A 25,330-nucleotide genomic window follows, 5' to 3' on the forward strand; every position below is an offset into this window, starting at 1 on the left:
TGGACTCAAAAGCAATCCATCAAATGTGGTGGAGACACATTTGCACTGTGTTCTGAAATACACTTTTAACTTTTATTGCATTCTCACAGAGCCTAAAACAATAAATTCATTAAAAAACAGCAAGAGTGTATGATGAAGCTCACTTTTCTTTTTAGCCTGCAAAAAGAGGTGTGTTTAAAATTAACGGCAGTATTTTTTTGTAAAGACCGGAGTCAGGCTTTTCTTTGGTACTGCTTGCTGATTGGCCAGTGGGCAGAGTTCTACACGTGGGCCTAACATGCACCCCAAGGGCTTCAGTCGTCCCCACTGGCATCGCCATCAGTCTATGTGCATCCACAGGGCAGTCAAGCTTGAGTGTCTGTTGGGCGGTAAGTTCTCAGACCCCAGTCAGTTTGGCAGGTTTTTTACAACATGCAAACCAAGCTTGCCTTCCAGAAGCATCTGAGTCCTGCTCTGACCACAGGGACTTCTTATAGGCTTTCTTAGAGCCTCACGTATATCCCTCTGCAAAGCCACCTTGTTTCTGTGACACCCTGAAAGGCAGCAGAGCCCAACTGTTAAACACATGGCATCTTGCGTTCTGCCACTTACTAGCAGTAAGAGCTTAGATAAAGAACTTAACCTTTCTTTGCCTCAGGTTCTTGGCCCATAAAATGTGAATGATGATCACAATAACATCTACCTCACAGAGGGGTTGTGCGGGTTCACTGAACTATTACACATAAAGAACCCAGAACAGGGCCTGGCACAAAGAAAATGTTCTATTATCCAAAATCTGGGTAAACTGTCTTGACAACCAGTTCCCAGGGACTTTCTGTGCTTAGAAAGAAGGTTCTTTTAGGCCAGGGACTTTTCAAATTGCAGGTTGTAACTCATTTGTGGATCGTGAAATCAATGTAGTGGATTGCAACCAGCAATTGAAAAAAAATTAGACCACATACAATACAATCAAGAAATCACATATACAGAAAAATTAAACATATCGTTCATAGTATTGTTTCATAAAACTTTTGACTCAGTATGTGTGTACTGAGTTTGCTGAAAAATGTATTTCTGACTTGGAGGGCCAAGTAAAAAACGTTTTAAACATAGTGCTTTAGGCTGTTGTCAGTTAGTAGCGGCCTCAGTGTGAGTGGGTTCTTGGTTCAGTCCTGAGAGAAAGTAGAGAAGGGAGAAGAGAGAGGAAAGCTTTGGCAGGCTGAAGAGGAGAGACGGGACACTGCTGATAGAGTGGGGCTGGGATGCAGAGGATCAGAATGGCAGAGAGAGTCTTGTATCTCTGACGTTTATTTTTTTTTTTTTTTTGAGACGGAGTCTCGCTCTGTCACCCAGGCTGGAGTGCGGTGGCCGGATCTCAGCTCACTGCAAGCTCTGCCTCCCGGGTTCACGCCATTCTCCTGCCTCAGCCTCCCGAGTAGCTGGGACTACAGGCGCCCGCCACCTCGCCCGGCTAGTTTTTTGTATTTTTTAGTAGAGACGGGGTTTCACCGTGTTAGCCAGGATGGTCTCGATCTCCTGACCTCGTGATCCGCCCGTCTTGGCCTCCCAAAGTGCTGGGATTACAGGCGTGAGCCACCGCGCCCGGCCATCTCTGACGTTTAGCCTAAGCTGGGCCTGCTCCTTGTGGAGAAATGGAGCCTCTCTTTTAAGAGTTTAACCTCGAGACAGCCTGACATTACTCACCAGAGATAGAAGTCAGCATCGGTATTGTGACCAGTGGCATGGTTCCCTGTGGGAACTCCCAGACCAGAGCGCCCTTATGGCCAGGGCTGCTGACCAGACAGCTGGGAGATTCCGTGAGAAAGGCGCACTGCCTAGAGACCCAGCATGCCCACGGTCTGCGTCTCCCAGTGACGTCCACCCAACGCTTAGGAGTGCAGGAGTTTTCACATCCATGATCTCATTTGGTCCTCCCCACAGCTTTTTGAGATAGAAAGGGTAGAGCAAATACTATTCTCTATTTAGGAGAGATGAACAAATTGAGGCCCCAGGAGGTAGAATGACTTGCTCAAGGTCATGCTGTAGCACTGTTAGCCTCAGGGTGCACAATCTTCCCTGTTGGTCCAACAAAGTTCCATTTGCCTACTCTAACCTGTATCATCCCTGCACAGAGGTATGTGTAGGTGGGGTGGGGCAGGAGGCAGATATGGAGGGGAGGTGTCGGCTTTGAAGAGGGAGCACCTTAACATATCTAGAGCTCCTCAGTTCAGCCCCATGAAAAGGTATCAATATCATACAGGGAGATGGGACACTGAGATTTAGCACTTGGTATTATATCCTGGGGAAGCTAATACCCTCCCTGAAGGCAGGGATCACTTTTACCCTTCTGCTAGAACTCCACAGTATCCTGCATGGTCCTGGGCTCAGTAATACTGTTTGCCTCGAGAAGTGAAGTAAGTAGGTCCTTTAGACATCACCTTTAGCTCTTATAACTGGGCACACTTGGTGCAGAAATGACCAGCATCACAACTGCCATAACAGTGAGTGTCCCTTACTAACCTTGCCTCTGAATTTGCAGATAGGATGACTGCTCTAGTCATCACCATTGGTTCTACCAGCACCAAAACCATTGCTCATCTCTACCACCATCACTGCTGCCATCATCACCAAAACATCACCATCATCTCTACCACCATCACCAACATGCCACCAGCATCTCTACCACCATTACCAAAACATCACCAGCATCTCCACCACCATCACCCAAACATCACCAGCATCTCTACCAGCATCACCAAGACAGCACCAGCATCTCTACCACTATCACCAAAACATCACCAGCATCTCCATCACCATCACCAAAACATCACCATCACCAAAACATCACCATAATCTCTACAACCAACACCGAAACACCACCAGCATCTCCACCACCATCACCAAAACATTACCATCATCTCTACCAGCATCACCAAGATACCACCAGCATCTCTACCACCATCACCAAAACATCACCATCATCTCTACCACCATCATCAAAGAAAGCATCACCAAATCATCTCTATCATCATCACCAAAACATCACCATCATCACTGCCATCATCAACAAAAAATCACTGTTATCTCTATCACCAAACTATCACCTTCATCTCTACCACCATCACCATCACTGCTGCTGTCATGGTCACCACCACATCTGCCTGCTCAGGACACTCTAATTGCTCCTCCATCTTTCCTGAGCTCAAAATTTATATAAGTCTCATGTACCCTAAGTACAGCTGAGATGAGCTTACGTTTTTAAAAAGGTATCCTCATTAGAAAAACTACAGCGTTTTGTTATTAAATTTATTTCCTTTATACATAAGGAACTTTTGTATTTAGGCAAAATGAAGTACTTTAATTTTTTAAAAAGTAAACATAAAAAAAAAAAACCATCAATGCAGAGGATCACAGATGCTCCTGGGGTTCAGAAGTCTTATCCTGGTGTCACCAGAAACCTCACTGTGGGCTCAGGGAACACAGTGCAGCAGGCCCACAAGTCCCTGTCTCTTTTCCCAGGGAATTGCTGGGCAGTTCTTCAACCTCTCCACTTCAGCTCCCTCCCTGGAGCCTGCAGGAATCTGTTTACTGTCCTCCAACCCTCACATCTGCACTGACGTTTCCCTACCCAGGCCACTGTGGTGTCACCTGGATGGCTCTAACAGCTTCTAGTGTCTTCCAGGAACCCACCACTCTTGCCTCTCTCACTTACTCTCCCCACAGCAGCCTAAGTGACTTTGGAAAAACACAAACCTGATGTCATTTCCCCACTTAAAAGCTTTCCTGTTTTTCCACTGGGTGTAGGGATAAAATTCACAATCCTGACCCTCATCTACAAGTCCCTGTTTGGCCCAGCCCACCCTCTCACCCTCCCATCTTCCCAGCCTCATGTTGCACCACTGCCACCTGGGTGGCCTCCTTCCACTTTCCCCAAATACTTGAGCCTTCTCGGACCTCTGAGCTGACACATAATGTCCCTCTGCCTGGCTGACTCCTGCTTAGCCTCAGAGCCCTGGCTGAAGGCTCACCTCCTCAGAGAAGCCCTCCTTGGCCCAGCCTCTCTAATCCAAATCTTTGCACCCTTTACTTCCCTACATAAAATGTACCCAATGTGAGTTGAGGAATTCTGTGATCATTTGCTTCACGCCATTTGTCCCACAAAATTGTAAGTCCATGAAGAGAAGGAATAGGTTTATTTTGTTCATTGTTGAAATTCCTAGACCGGCATATAGTAGATACCCAACAGGTGTTGAGGATCCCCATGCCATTTGTTGCTACCCATGCCTGGGATCTTAACCACAATGCTACACAGGGTCCCAAAGCTCCATCCTCAGCTACCTTCCATTCTTTTCCTACCCTAGGTTCAGCAACACTTAGGCCATGGTCATGCATTTTCCCTAGAAAACCCATCCAAGGACCTGATTCTGTTTTTTAGCACCGCCCGTGGCTCTGCTCAACAGAGGAGTTAGGAAAAGGAAGCAAGGTGCAGGAGTGACCTCAATGCAGCTAATGAAGATGCTGAGAGGAGTGAGGTGAGGTGAGAAGGTGGAGGGAAGGATCCCAAAGGCCCCCTTCTGTTCACACAATGGGGCCTGGAAGAGGCAGGCAGGAGCGTTGAAAGCTCAGTAGACTAGGAACCAGTGTCAATTTTATACACCACAGAGGTGGCTCTTGGCAGCCTTCACCCTTCCATGCTCCAATCTTCCAAGCAGTGGGGTGGGGGGCTGCATCGACCCATGCCCAGCACCACCTCTCTACCCTTGGAGTCTCAGTCCCCAGAAGGTGCCTTCCACAGCGGCACCCCCACACAAGTGAGTAGTGCTGAGGCCATGGGGAGGGGCTGGGACACAGGCAGAGAGACCCCAGGAGGAAAGCCACGGGTGGCAGTGGATAGGAGTGATGAGCGGGTGGACAGAGCTGGCATCACCCCAGTCCATGGCACACGGTTCTCTGTGCCAAGGCTTTTAAAGTGCCCATTAGCGAACATCACATTTCATCCTTTAAAAATCACCTTTTAAGAGGTGTAGAAGCACAGCTCACTCCCATTTGAGTACAAAGCCTGCTAAAGCCATCAGAGTATGGGTGCTGGGAAGCTGGTGGGGGGTGGCAGGAGGCAGGGGGATGGGAGCCTCCTGGATCTGGGGCTGAAATTCCAAATCCTCCTTGCCGGCCTGCTCTTTGAGAGAGGGGCTTGGACTTTGGCAGATATGACTTCATACTCTGCCCACTGCTGTCGCCACCTTAACTTTTCTCAAGGGGAAACCTGAGGCAGTCTCCGGGCCCCAGGAGCCCTCAGCAGGAGGAAGACATGGGCGCTATGGTCTCAAGTGCCTCAAGCTGACACCAATGGCCCAGAATTTCCTGGGGCCTACGGCCATGGCCTGTGATGGGACTCTGGCCAGTGAGACTGGCCCATCAGATGAGTGATGGGGGCCTCCACCCTGCATGGTCAAGGGCTGGGCATGTCCCTACACTTGGGGCATCTTCCAGAAGAGGATCCCTCAGCCACTACCCTCAGCCATAGAAAGCAGCTCTGGCTGCCCCTCAGGTTTCACTGAGCAATATGAGTCTCCACACATGGGAGGAACTGCGGAGTGACTTTTAAAAGCATATTTATGAGGCTTAAAAGCCACAGGGAGGGAGAGGTGAGTTTGTTACTTGACCCTAAAACCTCAGACAGTTTTAAAAAGTCACGGGTCAGGACGGCAGCAGCTGTTTGCTGAGGTGCTGCTGTGACAGGCAGCACATCCTCCTCCTCCCCGGGTCCAGAGCCTAAAATAAGAAGAACCAAGAATCACAGGACAGGAATAGATGGCAGGAGGCCTGGATTGGGGTCTCTGATCTGCCACTCACCAGCTGGGTGGACTTGGGCAAACTTTGCTTTTGGGCATGTCGGTTTCCTCATCTGTCAGATGGGATGGGATGATGATCCCACCCAGCTTTGACATGGTTCCACCTGCTCCTTCCCTCTCTGTAGGAGACCATCAGCTCCAGAGAACACACCTGCCAGGGTGGGAACAGCACTTAGCCCACTCCTTTGTTTCAAGAACCAGCTGTGTGTGCCCAGTCAGGGCATCCTAACTTTACGGCCTAAGGAAGGGGATGGCTTCATTAAACTTTAGCAGGGAAATCACTGCATCAGGAGTCAGGGGAGCCCCAGGTGATCCTGAGCAAGTTCCTGTTCTTCTCTGGGCCTCAGTTTCCTCATCTGCAAAATGAAAGAGTTTGTACTTAATCTCGCAGAACTCCTCTAGCTTTGATGCTGTGATGCTGTGGCTTGCCATAAAATTGGAGGGGAGGGGACATCCTCAGCCTCAGCTGCACGCATACTCTCAGGTGAATTCTGACCCAGAGGTGTCTTGAACCTCTCTGGGAGCCTGGCTTCATGGAGAGGGAGCACGATGACCTTGCCTCTATTCTTGGCTCTTGTTTTTTGAATTCCGTTGAGAGAAATCCTACCGCGGAACATGGCGGAGGGTGGCTGCCTGCTGGTTCTGCCATGGAGCCCACACAGAGCCCCATACTTCCCTGCCTCCCAGAAACCCCAAGTCCTTGAATCTGCAGGCCCTCGAAATTACAGGCCAGGAGGGAGCTGAGAGTGAGGGAAGGCCGCTCCCACCCAGGAGAAAGGCAGAATATTCAGCAGCCCTATCCCACTTGCTCTTTCTGCCCCAGGGTACAGGTGGACAACATCTCCCAGGCAGGCAGTAAGCCAAGGATGTGGGCTGCCGGGGAGACAGGCACGGAGGGAGATGGCCCTGGCTTCCTCTGCCCATCACTCCTGGCTCTTATTTATCATAAAGGCAAGCTCTTAAAGTCTAACCTCAGTCCTTGCTCTTCTTGTTACTATCATTTTCTCCTGATCTCTCCTCAGTGGATATAAAGGACAGTTGCTCGACCGCCCTCATAAACCATCCCCCACCCCATCTGTCTTTTCTTCCAGACTCATGTTTCCTACATAACAGAGCTGCTTGATGCTTGAGATAATATATGATTTTTTTTTTTTTTTTTTTTTTTTTTTTTTTGGTAAGGAGGGTGGCAAGACAAGGCTGGGGGTGGGGAAAGATTCCCTTTCCAATTATGCCTGGCTCAGGCTGATACTAGTGTCAGTTTGCATTCCCTGAACATATGGGAGCCAAGAAGCAAGGGGGAGGCAGAGATGGAGAAGGAGGTGCTGGCTTCCCAGCCTTCTCCATGGGCAGGTCGGAGGCCCATGTGGCTGAGGAAGGAGCGATTAGAGTGGTGGGCCATTTATGAGAATGGTGGGATTCCGGGGCTCATTTCCTTCCCTCTGGCAACCCGCTCCCTCTGATCTCAGAGGGACTTACCAATGGGTGAGTAGCCTTCAGCTGCCCACTCCCTCGGAGCTCCCTGCTCCTTCCCTTCCTTTACATGTGAGTTCAAGGAATCAAAATGGGCACCAGTCATAGTCAAAAGTGACTGGAAACCAGAAGAGGAAAACTGCTATCCCAAAATCCTAAGAAGAGCAGTTTGAGGCAGATGGAATGGCTTTTTTGTTTTTTTAACACTAGCACAGATAATTGAGAGATGAGGGAGGATGCAACGTAGATGGTAGAAAAACTCCAAGCCGCAGCAGGTTTACTGTCGGGCTGGGAGTGGGCAGGGAGGCAGAGGCAATTCCGTCATCTTAATGATGATTCTCCAAAGGTGTGTCTGCAGAAAAGGAGCCAGGTGTTCTAAGAAGCATCCTGGTCTTACCCTCTCTTTGTCTTTCAGCCAAGGGAGGAGTGAAGGTGATCCAGCTGACCTCAGAAGGTTGGGGTGGGGGACAGTGCTATCTGCCCACTTGTGGCTCTTGCCCTCACCCCTCCAGAGACAGACTGAGATGGGAGGAGTAGAGGAGAGGGCTTGGCAAAGATTATTCTGCATCTAGTGGTTTCCTGCATGAGCTAGTGCTTGTGGCCAGTGGGGACAGAAATGGAGGCCAGGCCTCACTCCACCTCCATGAGCCCTCAGCAAAGGCAGCTGATTTCTAAGAAAGCTGCTGGACTCCTGACAGTAAGCTCCAGGAACCGACACTGTTGGAGGCACAATGAGAACACACTGTACCCAGGCAAACTCTGCAGAACTGGCCTCAGAAAAGAGGCCAGAAGCAGAGAATGCCACGCATATTTGCGGGAGTGGCCGAGGCAACGGAGAGGAGCCCAACTGGAGGATTTCCTGAGCACAGCAAAGGGAGAGAGCTGGGAGAATGGTGAGGCAGGTTGTAGGGGGGCACTTCAGAGAGAAGAAGGTTGGGAAGGAAGAAGCGTGGGTGGGAGGATGCTGGTGCTTCTTAATCAAATGCAAATTTAAGGCAGACAGCGTGCAAACTGACAGGTCTAATTTTTGTGTCTGCAATTTGGGCGGTGTTTAGAGAGGAACCAGCATCCTGGGGAGATGTTTCTTGAGAACAAGCTTGGCGCACACAGGCAGGACCTGATGAGCAAGTCACCCAGTGACCCAAGGACACCCAGGCTCAAGGACACAGAAAGGAGAGACGGGGGCTTTCTAGAGATGGCAGGCCTGGCTGCAGGGGAGAAGGGTGGACTGGTGGCAGAGGGACAGGCTGAGGGCATACTACGGCTCATAAGGAAGGGTCCAAGAAAATAAAGGACTCAGGAAGAACCGGCTGGGGCTCGTCTCCTCCACTAAAATGGGAGCTCCCTGATGCAAGACCCACGTTTCCTCCAACCAACCAGTGGGTTGTTTTGTGCAGTGCTGTGTCTCCTCCATCAAGACAGGGAGCTCCCAAGGGCAGAGGCCATGACTCCTTCCTCTACAAACCCACAGAGTGGAGTGGGTAGATAACAATGAAATAGTAATATAAAATGATCAATTTTGGGGTGCTTTTCATTTGCTAGACACTGTGCTCGGTGTATTACACGCATTATCTCATTTAATCTTCATAGCAATCCTACGAGACAGATAGTATTTGACCCATTTAACAGATGAGGAACCTGAAGCTCAGGGAGGTTGATTGACTTGGGATCTCACGGCTAGTTAATACAGAGCCGGGATTTGATTTGTTTGTTTGTTTATTTGTTTTGAGACATGGTCTTGCTCTGTCCCCAGGCTGGAGTGCAGTGACGCGATCTCAGCTCACTGCAACCTCCACCTTTTGGGCTCAAGCGATTCTCCTGCCTCAGCCTCCCAAGTAGCTGGGATTATAAGACGCGCGCCACCATGCCCAGCTAATTTTTGTATTTTTAGTAGAGACGAGGTTTCACCATGTTGGCCAGGCTGGTCTCAAACAGAATCAGGATTTGAATTTAGGTCTCTCTGACCCCAAGCTTGTGCATTTGGCTACTATACTCCATGTCTTCCCTCCTAGAACCCAATAAAGTAATGATGATGACTGCTGCAAACAGCTTGAGTTGAGAAGCTGGGAACTTTACGATTGTAATCCAAAGATACAATTTCAACAGGAAACCCAATCTCTATGCAGAGTGTGGGAAAATGGCAGGAATCCACTCCCTGCCTCAGGCCCAGGCCCAGGTCCAGACTGGACTCCTCTGGCTCAGAAGCAGGGCTAGATCCTCTTTGGCAAATTTTTTCCCATCTCCCGCATGGAACACCCCACCCTGTAAGGCAAAACCAGGGGACCCTCCCCAAAACCCAATATCCTAGCTCCAACCCCATGCTTGTGGGAAATAATGGATCAGCACCAAGTCCATCCACCTGTTCCCCCATGAAAGAAGAGAAGGAACCAGGATGTCTTGGCCTCGTTCCTCTCCAGATGTCCTCCCAGCTGTGTGAAAACAGGCCACTGAGGCAGATTTTATGCCTCAGCCCTGGGAGGAAGCATGGAGGACTACCAGAGGGCTTGTTGGTCAATGGAGAGATTGTGAACAGGACAGGTGGTTTCACTGAACCCGGGGTAGAGAGGGAAATGACAAATCCGGGGTAACGCTATAGATCAGGCCTGAATCTCATCCCTGCCCAGCAATGAGGACATGGCCAGTTTTCACCTTCATCTCGACAGGAGCCAGGCCCAGGCTAAGGATTGGAAAGGGGTCACGGGCTCGAACATAAGGTGCTACCCTTTGATAATCTCCACATCTCATGGTCTGTTGACTTTTTCCACATTGTTTCTTCTATTCTCTTTTTGTCACAGTCTAAACAACCACTGGGCTGACATATAACCTTAAAACCTTTGCCAAAGGCAACTTCTGGAGAACATTTTCTTCTCTCTTTGTTATGGGTGTGTCAATCAGAGACAGTTCCCATTCCCCTTCCCCCCCGGGGGGGAAGTGGCTGATGTCTTGGACAGAGAAGGCATGAAACCATGGGCATCCCTCTTCCGCCACATGGACCGGGGGCAGAAGACCTCTTGTCTGTGGTACAAGAGGAGAAGAATCAGATGTGTAGAAAAACAGAGGGCGCAAGAATGCAGAGCACGTGAAGAGGCACAGAAAACTTCGTTCCTTTCCCCTGGAAACATGGCTGGTTCATGAGCTCCAGCCCTATGAGACAGCTGTCTGTCCTTTAATAAACTCCCCCTTTTGTTTAAGCTGGCTCCATGGGGCTTGTAAATGCACAACCAAGAGTCTAAGCTAAAGTATCAGGGCTGAATTGAAACAAAGTCAGTGACTGGAGCCATTCTGTGAATGAAGCCTATTGTGACCACTAGTCGCCCCTAGGGTCTGCAGAGCCCTGGCGGTTAGGATGAGGAAGGACAGGGTGTCTGCAGGCCTGCAGGAGACGTGGAAATGGAACTAGCTTTACTGATCATCTATGGTGTGCCAGGTGCTCTATGCTCACTCTTCTAGATAATCCATATAATTACCCCCCTGCTGTGGGTACAAGCCCCATTCCACAGATGAGGAATAAGTGCAAAGAGGGCTGTGGACAGCCAGCTGGTAAGCAATGGAATTGAGCTGCACCCTCAAATGCATGACTCCAAAGCTGGTGCTCCTTCTATTGCCCCAGGCAGTCAGGGACTCAGAGACACATAGGGCTCCAGGCCAAGGCCAGACACCAGAGTCTTGGTGCACACCTGTCCCCTGTAGCAGACATACTGGTCCTTTGGGACCTAAAGGATGGGTGTGCAGAGTGCAGAATTAAACACAGATGGTGGTAAAAGTGCATCAGCCATAGATCCTACAAGCTGTCCTCAGCCTGCGGCAGGTACCCAAGCAGGTCCAAGGATGTTCTAGGCTCAGTTCCCTGGGCCACTAAACTCTTATAGGAAACCTCAGAGTGGGCCACCCTGTTTAGAATAAAAGATCTGGGCTGCTGCCCAACAAGGCTTACTATGCCTGTGGGATGCAAGAATGCCAGTGCTCTCCACTGGTGAGCCTTATGGCATAGTGGCTAAAGAGGCAGGTCACTGGAGCCAGACTGCCTGTGGGGTCATACCCAGACTCCACTTCCTGGCTGTGTGACCTTGGGGAAATTACTTAACCTCTCAGTTTCTTCATTGCTACAAAGGGGATAAGCGTAGTACCTACTCCATTAGGTTGTTGCGACGATTAAATGAATGAATACATGCAAAGTGCTTAGAACAGTGTCTGGTGCATAACATGTAATAAATGATAGATATTATGATGAGTCCTTAAATCTTCCATGAAGAAGCTAACTTCTCCGCTAGATGCAGCACTCTGGGAAATCTAGTCTAGAAATCAGGGGCTACAGGCTGAGGGTAAACGGAGGGGAGAGTAAAAGGAAAGCCATTCCCTGAAATGCTGATGGGGCTGACATCTGCAGAACCAGCCACGTGCCAGCCTCTGCACCAGCCCTTTCCCATGCAGCATCTCATCCAGCCTCCCAGATCTGGGAGCTGGGGAGTCTAATCCCTATTTTACCAGGCAGTTAAGTGGCTTATTCAAGATCAACAGTTAGCGAGTGACAGAGCCAGCATTCCCAGTCAAAAAGAGGCAGATGAACAGCTTATTTCAGGCCCCCACTCTTCCAGACTATTCTAGTTATCTTCATCCCAGCCACTTTGGCCCTGTTCCTTCCTGTACATCTGAGGAGGCTCTTCTTGAAGTTCCAGGGCTTTGCTCTGTCCAGCACTAGCCATCATACTGTATCCTAAGCATCCCTCTGTGGGTCTGCTTCCTACACTAGACAGTGAGAGGCTTGGGAGGAAGGGTACTTGGCAGATAGCTGACTCTCGAGGAATGCTAAGGAGGGCAGGAGAGAACCGATATCTATGGGCCTGGGCTCTCAGGACCATTGCTAGACTGATGTAGTGCAAGGGTTCTAGAACATCGAGAGGGCAGGGGGAGCAGGGAGTTGCTACTTGTGCAAGAGGCAGTAGTGCATAGTGGTTGAATGATGAGCCTGAATCAAGCCTTGTTTGAAGCTTAGCTTGACCATGAACTTGCCACATTCCTTTGGAGTAAGTTGCTTAGCCTCCTTTAGGCTCCCCTAAGTTTCCTTGTACCTAAATCTTATATAACAGTGGGGTTACAAGTCAACAAGTATGCATCAATAAGGCCATATTTGTTGCTAGAAAATATGAAACACTTCCTTACAGTAGTCAAATAAGTGCTTTTTTGAGCCCTCATGTGCTCCCCTTACCACCCTGGCCACCTGGGCCCTTCCTCTGGGACCTCCACAATCCAGGAACCACAGTTAACAGGGGCATCCCAGAACTCCTCCAGCTCTGAAGCCTGTGAGGGTTGTCAAATATTTTACATATGATCCTTGATTAATATCTCAGTGTGAGGATAAAATGGGTTTACACAAAGTGCTAGCACAGCTGGCAAACAGTGAGTGCTCAATAAATGTTTGTCCTTATTGTTGCTGACTTCCAGTGACTCAGACATGTCTGCGAGTGTTAAATGGTCCCCCACGGGTCCTCAGGATGAGGATGCCTGACCTATCTGCAGAGTGCATGGCCTCGATTAGAGTCTCAGGGGCTAAGTGTTCCCTTCCAAGACCAGACCTGCAGCAGGCCCTCAGTGGTCCCAAAGCTACAGGCTGGGCTGGGAAAGTCCTGGGGTGCCAAGTAGGGAGGCCTGACGCTGGTGCTCCTAGGAGCCCAGTGGGTCCCTTGATGGTGGCAGCAGGAGCAGCAACAGCCTCTCCACGCTGCCTGCCGAGCAGCAAGCAAACCCCACTGGGCAGGCAGAGTGTCAGGCAGCGCAGAGTCTCAGCCCCGCCACTGCAGCTGAGGAAGGCCACTCGCATGTCTGCTGTGGCAGTGGGAGCAGCAGCAGCACTGGCCTGCCTGCCCCCCGCCCCAGACAGGCTCTGCTGCCTTCCCTGATGTTGGGACTCTCTTTCCCGGGTGCTGCAGTCATGGGCAGGATGACAGGGAGGCTATGCTGTAAATGCTCCACCCCTGGACATCACATCACCCTCAAGGCCCTGTGGAAGCATGAAGACAGTAGGGCAGTACCTACACCAATGGCAACCCGTGAACTCTAGGACAATAGCTCCTAGGGACACCGGGACTCCACGGCAAAACCAGATCCTCTATGGCAAAACATTCTCACTCCTACAGCAATGGAATCCCATGGCAACAACGCCCAGGGCAGGGCAACTGGAACGGCCGATGGCATCTTAAAGGAACAGAGAAAGATGAAGGCTTGAGTTTAGGAGAAGGGAAACCCTCACTCCCCACAGGCTCTCCTACCTCAGCGCAGCCGGCTGTCTTCACTCTCTGAAGGACCATCTGCTCGGAGGGCTCCAAGCCAGCTAGTTCCCATCCAGTTCTCCTACCTTCAAACAAACAAAGCTGGATAACTGGAATGTCTTCTCCCATTGTGCCAAATGTCTTGGATTCCTTTATTTATTTTATTTGTTATTCATTTGTTTTTAGAGACAGAGTCTTGCTCTGTCACCCAGGCTGGAATGCAGTGGCCCAATCATAGCTCACTGCAGTTTCAACTTCCTAGGCTCAAGTGATCCTCCTACCTCAGCCTCCCAAGTAGTTAGGGCTACAGGCACATGCCACCACGCCCAGATAATTTTATTTTATTTTATTTTTTTTTTTTTTTTGAGACATGGTCTTGCTCTGTCGCCCAGGCTGGAGTGCAGTGGCGCGATCTCGGCTCACTGCAAGCTCCGCCTCCCGGGTTCACGCCATTCTCCTGCCTCAGCCTCCCGAGTAGCTGGGACTACAGGCGCCCACAACCGCGCCCGGCTAATTTTTTGTATTTTTAGTAGAGACGGGGTTTCACCGTGGTCTCGATCTCCTGACCTTGTGATCCGCCCGCCTCGGCCTCCCAAAGTGCTGGGATTACAGGCGTGAGCCACCGCACCCGGCCAGATAATTTTAAAAAACCCTTTTTGTAAGGATGTAGTCTCGCTTTGTTGCCCACGCTGGTCTTGAATTCCTGGGCTCAAGCAATTCTACGACCTTGGCCTCCCAAAGTGCTGGGATTACAGGTGTTAGCCACTGCGCTCAGCCTCTGATTCCTATAAATATTCCTTTAAAACTCCTTTAAATTCCTCCCCAACTTCCAGCTCCTTAGGAAGGTTTCTTGGATCGAACAAGAAAGCTAGAGTTAGTACGTGGCACCACACCACTTATGCCTGCCGCTGAATAGTGTGCAATTGAAAAGCTCCCGTCTAGTCCCAAACTGGTTTAATGTCTTGGTTTTGCTATATGTAGTCTGGTTCAAGCTTTGCTGTGGGTTGTGGGACTGTTTTCGGCAGGGCACTTCCCAGGGCTGGGGCAGCGGAAGAACAATTCCTGGTCAGGGCAGAGCACTGCACCTCACTCAGCAGGGACTAATCAATTCCCAGGGCATGACAACTGGAACAGCCTGGTGGCATACCAAAGGAACAGAGGAAGATGAAGACTTGAGTTTAGGCTAAGAGTTAGGATAAGGGGTGCCCCTACCCTCTCAGAGGGCCAACCTCTGGCCATGGAGGCTGGAGGAGTCCTCTCCCTCCATCCATCCCATGTGGACACTGCATAGGCTGCAAGAGTAATCCTCCCTGGAGCAGAGAGGCTCTGGCTGGCTGATCTCATGGATCAGCAACATCTCCAAGGACCAGTGGGCACAGGACTCTTTTGAGGATCCTTTGGGGACGAACTTTTATTGGTCTCTTGCACTCAAATGTCTGCTCAGAGCCTACCGTTGAGTCCCAGTGCACTCCATGTTGGATCAGCCATGATCCCACTCCAACCTGTTTTTCTGATCTCATCTCTGCTTTCACCACCTTTTCCACCTCTCTAAGCAAGACAGGACTCTTCACTACCTGCCATCAAGCCCACATTTCCTCCTCCCTTCCTTTTCCAGCTTTTCTTGCCTCTACTGCCAGAATCTCACCCTTCTATCAAAACTCACATCACTTCTGTAGCATGTCCCCCTCCCCACCCATCTCACATGTGCCCCCACACACCCTATGCACCGATGCCACTTCCAGGTGGCTGAGTCCTCAGTCGCCCTTTCTGGCTTCTTCACAGCATGCTGCATTCTGCCTTGTACCGGAATGAGCCTGGACACTTCTATCTCCTCATCCAGCCTTTCAGAACCTAGCAAGCAGGGCCCAGAACTTCAGTCTCAGGAAGCACAGTGCTCTGCCGACACTAACTGCTTGACAAGTTGCTCCTGAATTAAAAGGAATCAAACTCAATGTCTGAGGGAGTCTTGAGGCTCCTGGAGGCAGGTTATCATCGGGGTTAAGTTTAAATCCTAACTCTGTTGCTCACTTGCTTTACTGGCTTTGGGCAGATTACCTGTATTCACACAGGGTCTTGAACTATCACCCAGGCTGGAGTGCAGTGGCATGATCTCAGATCACTGCACCCTCCACCTCCTGGGCTCAAGTGATCCTTCCACCTCAGTCTCCCAAGTAGCTGGGACTACAGGTGTGAGCCACCAATCCCGGCTAATTTTTTGTACTTTTAGTAGAGACAGGGTTTTGCAATGTTGCCCAGGCTGGTCTCAAACTCCTGAGCTCAAGTGATCCACCTGCCTCGGCCTCCCAAAGTGCTGGGATTACAGGTGTGAACCACTGTGCCTGGCCAGATTACCTGTATTTCAGTGCCTCAGTTTCCTCACTTGTAAGTGCCAGGATCATAGAATTATTGTGAGTATTAAGTGATGGGCCAGGAGAAAGCCCAGCCAGGTGCTGTGGGTCCCCGGCAGGGAGCTGCTCTGAGATGCAGACAGTGGGGTCCAGGTGGAGACCTGGACTCCACTGGCTCCGTAAATCAGGGTGAACAGGTCAGGCATCTCCTATCAGGTCTTGTTCCAAAAGAAGACAAATGGAAGAAAAATGGAAGGAAGAGGCAAAAGGAGAAAAGACGAATAGAGCATAGATAGGTGTTGGACCCCAAATAAAATAAAGGGGATCCTGGGAAAGGCAGGCTAGTTTCATCTGTAAGCATCCAGAGAGCAAATTCAGACCCATGGGTAGAAATTCTCAGAAGACAGAATCAAAGCTCAACAGAAGAAATATCTTTCTAATAATGAGTGCTTTCCTGGAAAATAAGGTAGTGAGGCCTCTGTCACTAGGACAGTGTAAACAGAACACCCACCTGCCTACGATGCTAGAGAGGGATTCATTTTGGCTTGAGGAACAAGAACAATGCCTTTCACTTACCAAGTGATTGATACATGTTATTGGTAACTATTAGATTATTTATTCTTTTGATTCTTGAGCTTTTCTTTTCCCCCTTGGGATAGTCAGGTCCCAGGAGCTCCTAAGGAAGCAGCCTCAGTCTGGGTATATTGGAATCCTACACCCCATGACAGTTTAGGGACCCTGCAGAGAGAAGGCAGGGTGGCTGCCAGCTTCCCCAAAAGGGAAGGGCCTGGTTAGTGGGTCACCAAGGGCAAAGGGAGCCTGTGTCCTCAGAGTCTGAGGAGTAACCAGCACTTACAGTGCTTTTCTAGGAAAGAAGCCAAGGAGTCCGAACCCCAGTGGGCTCTGCCTAGGGGTCTGTTTGGGGGAAGCTGTTCCACCAGGGTCATATTTCAGACTCTTTTAAACCTGCCCAGCTGTTACATATACATGCACACAAATGTCCCTTTAGTATGTGCATATGTGCTGCAAGCCGGTGAGTTTGTGTTTATATGAGCTGATCCATGTGAACACATACCATTCACTGCACACTTAGTCTTCACACCCTGACACCCAACCTCACCCGAGTTCTAGGGGTTTGTGCCATGTGCCACACAACCTATTAACCCAATACCTCTCATCACACTTGCCTAAGTCTTGCTTTCTCAACATTCGCTATCTTCCTGCTCAGCCCAAGGTCGTAGTTTACAAGCCCAGCTCTCCATGGAAACACCTACAGCTTATAACATTCAACCTTCCAGACCAGACCATATCCAACAGCAACACCCCAACTGGATAATCTTGATGACAACTCTGGGATTCCACGAAGACCAACGCTGCGAGCACACACAGCATATCGGGGCTTGGGGCTGCCCTTGTCCCTGCTTTCCACGCCTCTAACTCGCAGGAGAAAGCACCCTGAGAAGCCCATAGTGAGAGCTGCCACCCAGAAATTAGAGGACGCTGCAGAGAAACCACCCACTCCAGTGGCCCTGAAATGTATCATTGAGATGTCCAAAATAGATTCCAGGATGGTTCAGGCCAAGGCCCAGACCCTGCCGAGTCCTGGTTGCCTTGCTGAGGTTTGGCTGGAGCTGGAGAAGTGTGTGTCAAACACGCAACATACAACAGTGCTGGCAGGGAGAGCTTGGGGCCTGCTGGAGCCAAAGCTCTTAGGGGGTGAACCTGGAGATAGGCTGCTCTCCATGCCCTCCCATCCCTACCTCAGCACCAGAATGGGCTTGAGCAGTCTGGAAACTCCCAGTGGGTCCTCATTCTCCCCAATGGGAGCTTCCCACCCATGCAATACACCCCTCCACATTCCAGAGACATCAAGTCTGAGGGGAAAAAAAGGTGCTTATACAAGGTGAAAAGCACCATGGTGAAAAGCGGGTCGCCCTGCTTATCCCAGGAACACACTGCTGCACCCACACTGGACAGCCATGCCAGACACACCTTTAGTGCAACTCTGCTCCTCCCTCAGCCTCCAGATGGGAGATAAAAACAGTTCCTGGGGCATCTTCCCAGTCTGCCCCCTTATCTCTGGGGGTCAGAAGGAAGCAAAGACCTGTGTTCACTGAACAAGGTGGAGCTGAACCCTGAAGGCACTGATGTCCTGCTTCCTTCGGGAGGCCTAATCTCCAGAAGCAGCAGTGTGGGGGAAGGTGTGGGAGGTGATGTCTGCCTCCTATAGGAGGGAACCTGCCCACGCAGGGCCAGTGAGCTGGGCCTGGCCTCCGCTGTCTCCCCACCCGGCCCTTCCTGTGCATGAGAGAAAAGGCCGCAGGCTCCGGGACATCAAACGCATCTGGGTAATCCAAACAGGGTGTGGGGGGAGGTCAGCCAGCGCAAATGAGAAACATGTGGCATCCATTTCCCCTCGTTGACTGGCTCAGCCTTTCCAGGCAGAGGGAGAAGGCTTTGGGCTTTAGGGAGGAGAGCTTCCTGGTTGGGCCAGGAAAAGACCAGCCAGGTGCTGTGGGTCCCCGGCAGGGAGCCGCTCTGAGATGCAGACAGTGGGGTCCAGGTGGAGAGCTGGACTCCATTGGGCCCATGAGTCAGGGTGAACAGGTCAGGCATCTCCTATCAGGTCTTGTTCCAAAAGAAGACAAATGGAAGAAAAATGGAAGGAGGAGGCAAAGGAGAAAAGATGAATAGAGCATAGATAGGTGTTGGACCCCAAATAAAATAAAGGGGATCCTGGGAAAGGTAGGCTAGTTTCATCTGTAAGCATCCAGAGAGCAAATTCAGACTCATGGGTAGAAATTCTCAGAAGACAGAATCAAAGCTCAACAGAAGAAATATCTTTCTAATAATGAGTGCTTTCCTGGAAAATAAGGTAGTGAGGCCTCTGTCACTAGGACAGTGTAAACAGAACACCCACCTGCCTACGATGCTAGAGAGGGATTCATTTTGGCTTGAGGTAGGTGGCTCAACTAGACAATTTCCATTCTAGGGTTCTGTGAAACCTCAGGGAAGGGTGAGGGAGGTGGAGCGCTCTGCAGAGAGAAAGGGACCTGGCTATCCAGGAATACATTGCAGTGTGCTGCAGAGGTGGCTGAGCTGCAGTTATGGACCCTGAGGGCTCTGCTCAGCCTGCTCAACACAACACTGGCTCTCCCTTGTACCACATGGAGCAGTCTGCACCTTCACCCTCAGGGTCAGAGGCTGTGAGGTGTGGTATATGTGTGTGGAAGGATAGCTGCAGAGAAAGGCAAGATTGGAGGTCAGCAGAAGAGGAAGGATCTGGTGTCGGCAGCTTGTGATGGGGGCGGGTGGTAGGGGGTGGGCAGTTGTAGCCACAGTATCAAATTGGGCAGAGAGAGTGGGAAGGGGTAAAACAAGAAGGAAGTGTCAGGAAACATCCCAGGACTCCAGGTGACTTGGTCCTGCTACCAATTCAATCCAGGTCTAGAAGGGGCCTGTGGCCTGGGGTTACAGCCATCAGTGATGGATGGTAAAGGGTATCTCCTTGGGTTGGTTTAAGCTTCAGAGAGCCAGAGTAGCTCTGGGCACTTCTCCTCCATCTGTATCTTCTCCCCAGAGTAGAGGAACTGCCCCAGGACCTACTTATTCATCCATGCATTACTCTCAGAGGCAGAGCCATGGGCTGTGAGTCAAAGCCAACAGCTTCGACTGCAGCAGTCAGAACAAGGCAATGCCCAAAGGAGAGGAACATGACCTAGGTGGGGGCCCAAGCCTAGCCTTGGAAGAAAACTTTCTGGATACGGTAAGACAATAAACATTCTCGGTGCTAACCTGGAGGAAGGCAGGAGGTCTCACAGCTCCAAGGTTCTGTGCCAGTGCCTTCTCCACACACATACACACACCTGCAGGCTGCTGCACCTTGCCACAGCCCTTCCTCCTGCCTGTGATTCCACAAGCATCCTCCATCACTACTGGTGCTACCCAGGGGAAGGGCAAAAGTGAGCTTTGTCCTCACTCTCCTGCTAGGCCTCAGGGAATCTGAGGGTGCTGGATAAGTTTCCACATATCACCTATCTGTTCTGGGCGGCAGTTCTTTGGAGAATTCTTTACCCACCCCAGCCTCACAATACACTGAATAAAAAGGAAAATGAAGTATTTGTGAACACATTTCTTTCCCCTGCTACTCAAAGTATCCCAGAGCACATTCTCTGGAGCGACCCCCTTGCACCGTCCCTCCCTGCAAAAAATTCACATCAACTGGCTTAGAAATTAATAGCTTCCTGCCTTTCTTCCTCATTTCTACTTGGCCTGCGCTTCTGAGGGCCTAACTGTTGTCACGACAACCCCTTGTGTGGGTCCAGACCCCTTCAAGAGGAAGAGGGACTAGGAAGTCCAGGCTCCTGGGTTCTTTTACGCCCTGACCTTGGGCAGTCTTAGCTGTCTCACTTTGCCCCCTTTTCCTGAAGGACGGAAGGAGGGAACATGAACACCTGGGGTGTCAAAAGACTGGTTTTGCCTTGAGATCCTCAGGCCCAGGGATGATGAGGTAGGAAGATTTGGGGTGTCACTATAGTACAGACAGTCCCCGACTTGTGATTGTTTGGCTTCTGATTTTTTGGCATTATGACCACATGAAAGTAATACATTTGGTAGAAACTATACTTCTAGTACCCATACAACTGTTCTATTTTTCACTTTTAGTATAGTATTCAATAAATTCCATGAAATATGCAGCTTTATTATGAAATAGGCTTTACATTAGATGATTTTGCTTAACTGTAGGCTGATATAAGTGTTCTGAGCGCATTTAAGGTAGGCTAGGCTGAGCTATAACGTTCGGTACATGAGGTGTATTCAATGCATTTTTGACTTACGATAGTTTCAACTTACAACGGGCTTAATGGGACATAACCCCATGATAAATTGAGGTGCATCTGTATTTTATTGCTTTGTATTAATACAGGCTCTCTTTAAGCCACTTGGGACATTTTCCAGGTCTCATCACCTTAATCTACACCCCCTTCCCATCCCTATGGGGTAAGGATGAGCCATGGGAGGGTCTCTTCCACTCACAAATGAGGAAACTGAGTCCCAGAGGGGGTCACAGAGCTTAGGACTTCTACACAGAGAACTCAGGAATGCAGCCTCCAGCTTAGCCCCCAGACCCAGGCCAAGGGCCTGGTGGCCGTTCTTCTGGAGCCAAATTGCCTGACGTGAGTATCAGGCCAGGGTCCAGAGGCATCTGATTCCTGGAATTAGCCCATTTGCCCTTGGTACTCACCCCTCAGTCTTCCAAGTTTCTAGGGTTCCCCAGTGGGGCCCTAGTTATTTGGCAGCTTCCAAGGTTAGAGAAGGGACAGGGAGCCTGCCTAGACCATCTGGGACCCCGGATGGTTTCTGGGAAGGGGATGATCAGGTTTCAGTGCTTCTCTTTTATTACAGAAAGGCTCTGGCTTGAAGCTGCCTCACTCCCACCCCCTCTCTCCGCCTCAGAAATTGATTCTTGGCAGCCTCTTGGATCTAGGATGGTACTAGGGAGTGAACATAACTGGACACTGAGCCCCACTGAGGTGGGGACAAATGCCCATTGTCTTCAATCACAATCCTGAAACATCAAGGCACCATTCTTCTCCCCAGAGGCCACCCTGCTCTACACTGAGGGCCTGCCTGATACCTGAACACCACCTTCATTGGCTCTGGAAGACGATTCCCTCTGTAGTTCCTCTCCCTCTACCCCTTCCCCAGGCAGTCTGCCCTCCACCCTTCACACAAGGAAAAGCTTAGTTTGGAGGTCACCAGCTCCCCTCTTTTCCTCCCCACCACCGTTTGACACCAGGCTCTGCCTTGCTACAGTCTGAACCAACTCCCCAACCCCAAACTTTGGGTCCTCTCAGCTGGAGACAGGCAGGTTTGGGAGTTTCCACCCTTCTCTCCCCATCCCAGAGAGCTAAGCCCCTCAGCCCTCTGTGGGGTCAACGAGGCAGCTCCGGTGGCCCACGCCCAGTAGACACAGCCTTGGGCAGGTCCCTCTGCCTGCTGACTCTTCCTCTCTCAATCAGGTCTCCCAGGAAGAGCTGCGACTTAGGACTCAGGAGATCAATGCAGAATCTCCCTTCCACCATGAACTCATAGATGACTTTAAGGCCCTCAATGCTTTTGACTCTGCATTTCCCTAACTGGGAAGTGGAGGTGTTCTCTCCTGACTTCCAAGGTTGCTGAAAGGCTCCTGTGTCAGTGTGCTTTGAGAAATGGCAACTGCTGAGCAGGAATAAGGGACCAAAGCTCAGCTTCTCCTCCTCTCCTGCCCTCCCCCACCTGCTCTCCTCCCCACTCTTGCCCCTCCTCCCACCTCCCTAGCCATCTCAGGGCTGTTTGGTTCCTCTTGAGGAGCAACTAAGAGGGCTTCTGTGGGCAGTCAGCTTCTGGGACAGTGTGATGGCTTCCAGGCCTGGGGAGGACACAGACCAGCTAAGTCAGGCCCAACAAGTAAAGCCTTGACCTTGAAAAGGGTTCTGTGCCTTCTGCTATTCTGTGCCCTGACACTCCCTTGCCCTCCCTGGCCAAGTCCCTATCTCAGTCTGACACACACACACACACACACAGACACACACACACACACACACACGGTCCCTTCCTCTCTCACCCTGCTTCCAGTCCCTCAGCAGGGCTCTCTACCACATGGGCCAGTTGCATTTTGTCCATATCCCTCCTTGGTGCCTGCCATGGTGCCTGCCAAAAATTTATTAAATTTTTCCCTTATTGTCTCTCTTGCTCCATTCCCTGGGGTAGGGCCTTTGACAGCCTCAGCCCCACACTGAGGACCGGGTGGCACACTCCCTTTGCAGAGTGAGGCTGCCTGGTCAGCTTCTGCACCCACCCAGCCATCCCCACCTTCAGGAGGGGCTCCCAGGGGAAAAGGCTGCTCTTCTTTTGCCCTTGTCTAGTCTCCTGATTGTCCCTGCAAAGCCCATTTGCGGCCTTCTGCGTGAGGATCGGTTCTCCAAAGGCCCAAATCCTTGCCCCTGTTAGAGGACTCTCATCTTAGCCCACACAGGAGTCGAGGGTCCCTGGGAAGACTGCAGCAGGCCAAATTGGTCTCCTCCAGCTTCGCATTCTCCAGGGCCGCCGGGCGAGCTCTTGGATCTTTCCCACCCGCCCAGCCCGTCACTCGGCCCCGCCCCTTCACACGCGCATGGGCACGCCCCTTCCCAGCCCCCAGCGGGCGGGCAGCCTGCCGGGTACCCAGGAAGCTCGGGTCCCTCGGCGCCGGAGGACCCACATCCCAGCCACCGCAACAAGTCCGCGCAGCCAAAGCATCTCGCCTGGGCTCCAGGCCTCGCCGTCCTTGTTCCGTGGCCCCAACAGGGCCCGTGCCAGTTCCCGAGGCATGGCCGCCTGGCGTCCGGCACATCCCAGATCTATCCTTCTCTGAGGGCAGGGACTCTCCGGGGAGAGAAACAGCAGTTCTGGGGCCCGCTTCGGGTGTTTTTGCATAGACTCTTCAGGCATGGAGAACAATGGAGCAGCTCTGCGTGCTTCCTCCACTCGAGCAAGCTTTGTTCCTCCCTTCCCGCCTGCTCGGCTTCCATTAGCCACAGGGCAAAGACTTCCCGGTCAAACAGGAGTCTCGGCGCTAAAGCCCCGAGCTTTCCACACGCCCTAAAAGACCTGCGGGTGTAGGGGTTGGGGCCAGAGCTGGGGCTGAGGTATAGGACGTGAGCCCAGATGCGCGCAGCTGGCAGCCCGCCCACCCCCGGCCCTAGACGCTTCTCTTGGCCAGAATCCTCACACCGCGGGGAAATCCGACTCGCGTTCCCACTCGGGATCCACAGAGGAAGTGGAGCCTCAGCTGTGTTCCGGGGCCAACCAGCCCTCACATCTGCTCTCCCACATCTGTTCTCTAGATCCGGGCTCTCGCTGGACGCTCCCCTTGCAATGCGGGATGCTCCCGTCAAGCGCAGGCCACACCACAACGGAGGTTTCCACCAGTCCCAGGTTTTGCTATATTGGGATTCTGGCTCTATTTCTGAGAGCCGGTGACCCCCCCTCACCCCCCACCCATTGTCCAGTTCACCTCAGGCAGGCCAGGGTCAAGCCCGGGTCCCGCCTGTAATGTCTTTAAGAAGGTACACTTGAGCCATGCGCATCTGGAGGTGGGCCAGCTCAGCACATCTGGGCGCAATGCCCATCACAGCCTGATCGTGAACAGGAGGGCCCTCCGAGAAGGCGCAAGGGGAGGGGGCTTCTCTTTCCCCACACCTTCCCCAGCAGCTGGTTAGAAGAAAGCCAGGGGCGGGGCGGGGCGGGGCGGCAGGACTTACCCAGCATCTGGCTGAAGAGCAGCTGCTCCAGGTCTCCCAGCACTGTCACCACCAGCTCGGGGTCCACCTTGAGGAAGGCGCGCTCCTCCTGGCCCTTGGCGGAGGGGACGGGCCCAGAGCTCTTTTGCGCCTTGGCCTTGCTGGAGAGCAGCTCGTCGTCGGATTTGCCATCTTCGCTCACGGCAGCCTCAGGCGCCTTGCTGAGCGGCTTGACCTCCGCATAGGGTCCTCGAGGGATCCGGCTCGGCTTTCCCAGGCTGGGCGCAAGTGGAGCCAGGGGGGTCTTGGCGCCGCCCGCCGGGCTGCCCTTGGCCTGGAAGAGCGAGTGCTCCGACTTGGACAGCGTCTTGGACATCAGCGGAGCTTCACGGCCCTTGGACCCCACCTTGCCTAAGCCTTTGGGGGCCTTGGCCATATCGTCGCTCCACTCGGGCTCATAAAGCTGCAGCTTTTTCTCGGAGTCCGTGAGAAAAGAGAGGTTGGTGAGCGACTTCTGCTTGCGCAGGTTGGAGGCTGGCGGCCCACCGGGGACACGGCTGTCCACACTGCCGGACTTGAAGACCTTCAGCTCAGCCGCGCTGGCCTTGGCCATGCCGCCGCCGCCGCCGGGCGCCTTGGCGCGCTTGGGCAGCATGCCTCTGCCGTCCGCCGCCGCCGCCTTCTTGCCGGCGCCCCGCGGCTCGTCCGCGCCCTCGTCGCCGCCGCCGCTGCTCAGCTCCACCTCGGGCTGCACGCTCTTGACGCTGCTGCCCAGCATTCTGCCCGCGAGGAGCGCATGGACGATCCGCGCGTCTGCAGGCACGGGGGGAGGGGGCAGGGGGCGGGAGCGCAGGAGGAGGAGGCGGGGGAGGAGGAGGGGGAGAAAGAGGACGGAAGAAACCGAGGAAGAAGGGGAGAGGAAGGGGGAGGGAGCGAGGGAGGAGGGAGGGAGGCAAGCCGAGGGCGCAGGGGAAAGAAACGCGAGGAAGGAAGCCAGGAAAAAGGAAAGAGAAGGGAAGCCGAGGAGCGAAAGGGCGGGGTCGGAGGAAAAGGGGCGGGGCGGCGGGGAAAATACAAATTAAAATTTAAATATCAGTCAAAGGAAGGATGGAAGCCCCGCGGCTCCTCCGGCGCCCTGCGGTGCTTTGGTG

At 52.0% G+C, this 25,330-nt stretch overlaps 2 protein-coding genes across 5 annotated transcripts in view; both read right to left on the bottom strand.

Moving 5' to 3' along the window:
* Positions 1-25,330, bottom strand: part of SHISA4 (shisa family member 4) — a 429,323-nt gene that overhangs the window by 219,374 nt on the left and 184,619 nt on the right. The gene's annotated exons all lie outside the window — the stretch shown is intronic.
* Positions 1-25,330, bottom strand: part of NAV1 (neuron navigator 1) — a 278,022-nt gene that overhangs the window by 143,441 nt on the left and 109,251 nt on the right. For 3 of the 4 annotated variants that reach the window (XM_050762167.1, XM_050762159.1, XM_050762177.1), the window contains one exon: positions 24,201-24,992. The exons of the other annotated variant lie outside the window; for it this stretch is intronic. In XM_050762167.1, coding sequence (XP_050618124.1) covers positions 24,201-24,992 — 792 coding nt within the window. The remainder of the gene's footprint in view (positions 1-24,200; positions 24,993-25,330) is intronic. 4 annotated transcript variants of the gene reach the window in all.

Source organism: Macaca thibetana, chromosome 1 (assembly GCF_024542745.1).
Source record: "Macaca thibetana thibetana isolate TM-01 chromosome 1, ASM2454274v1, whole genome shotgun sequence".
In the NCBI taxonomy this organism is placed as follows: Eukaryota; Metazoa; Chordata; class Mammalia; order Primates; family Cercopithecidae; genus Macaca; species Macaca thibetana.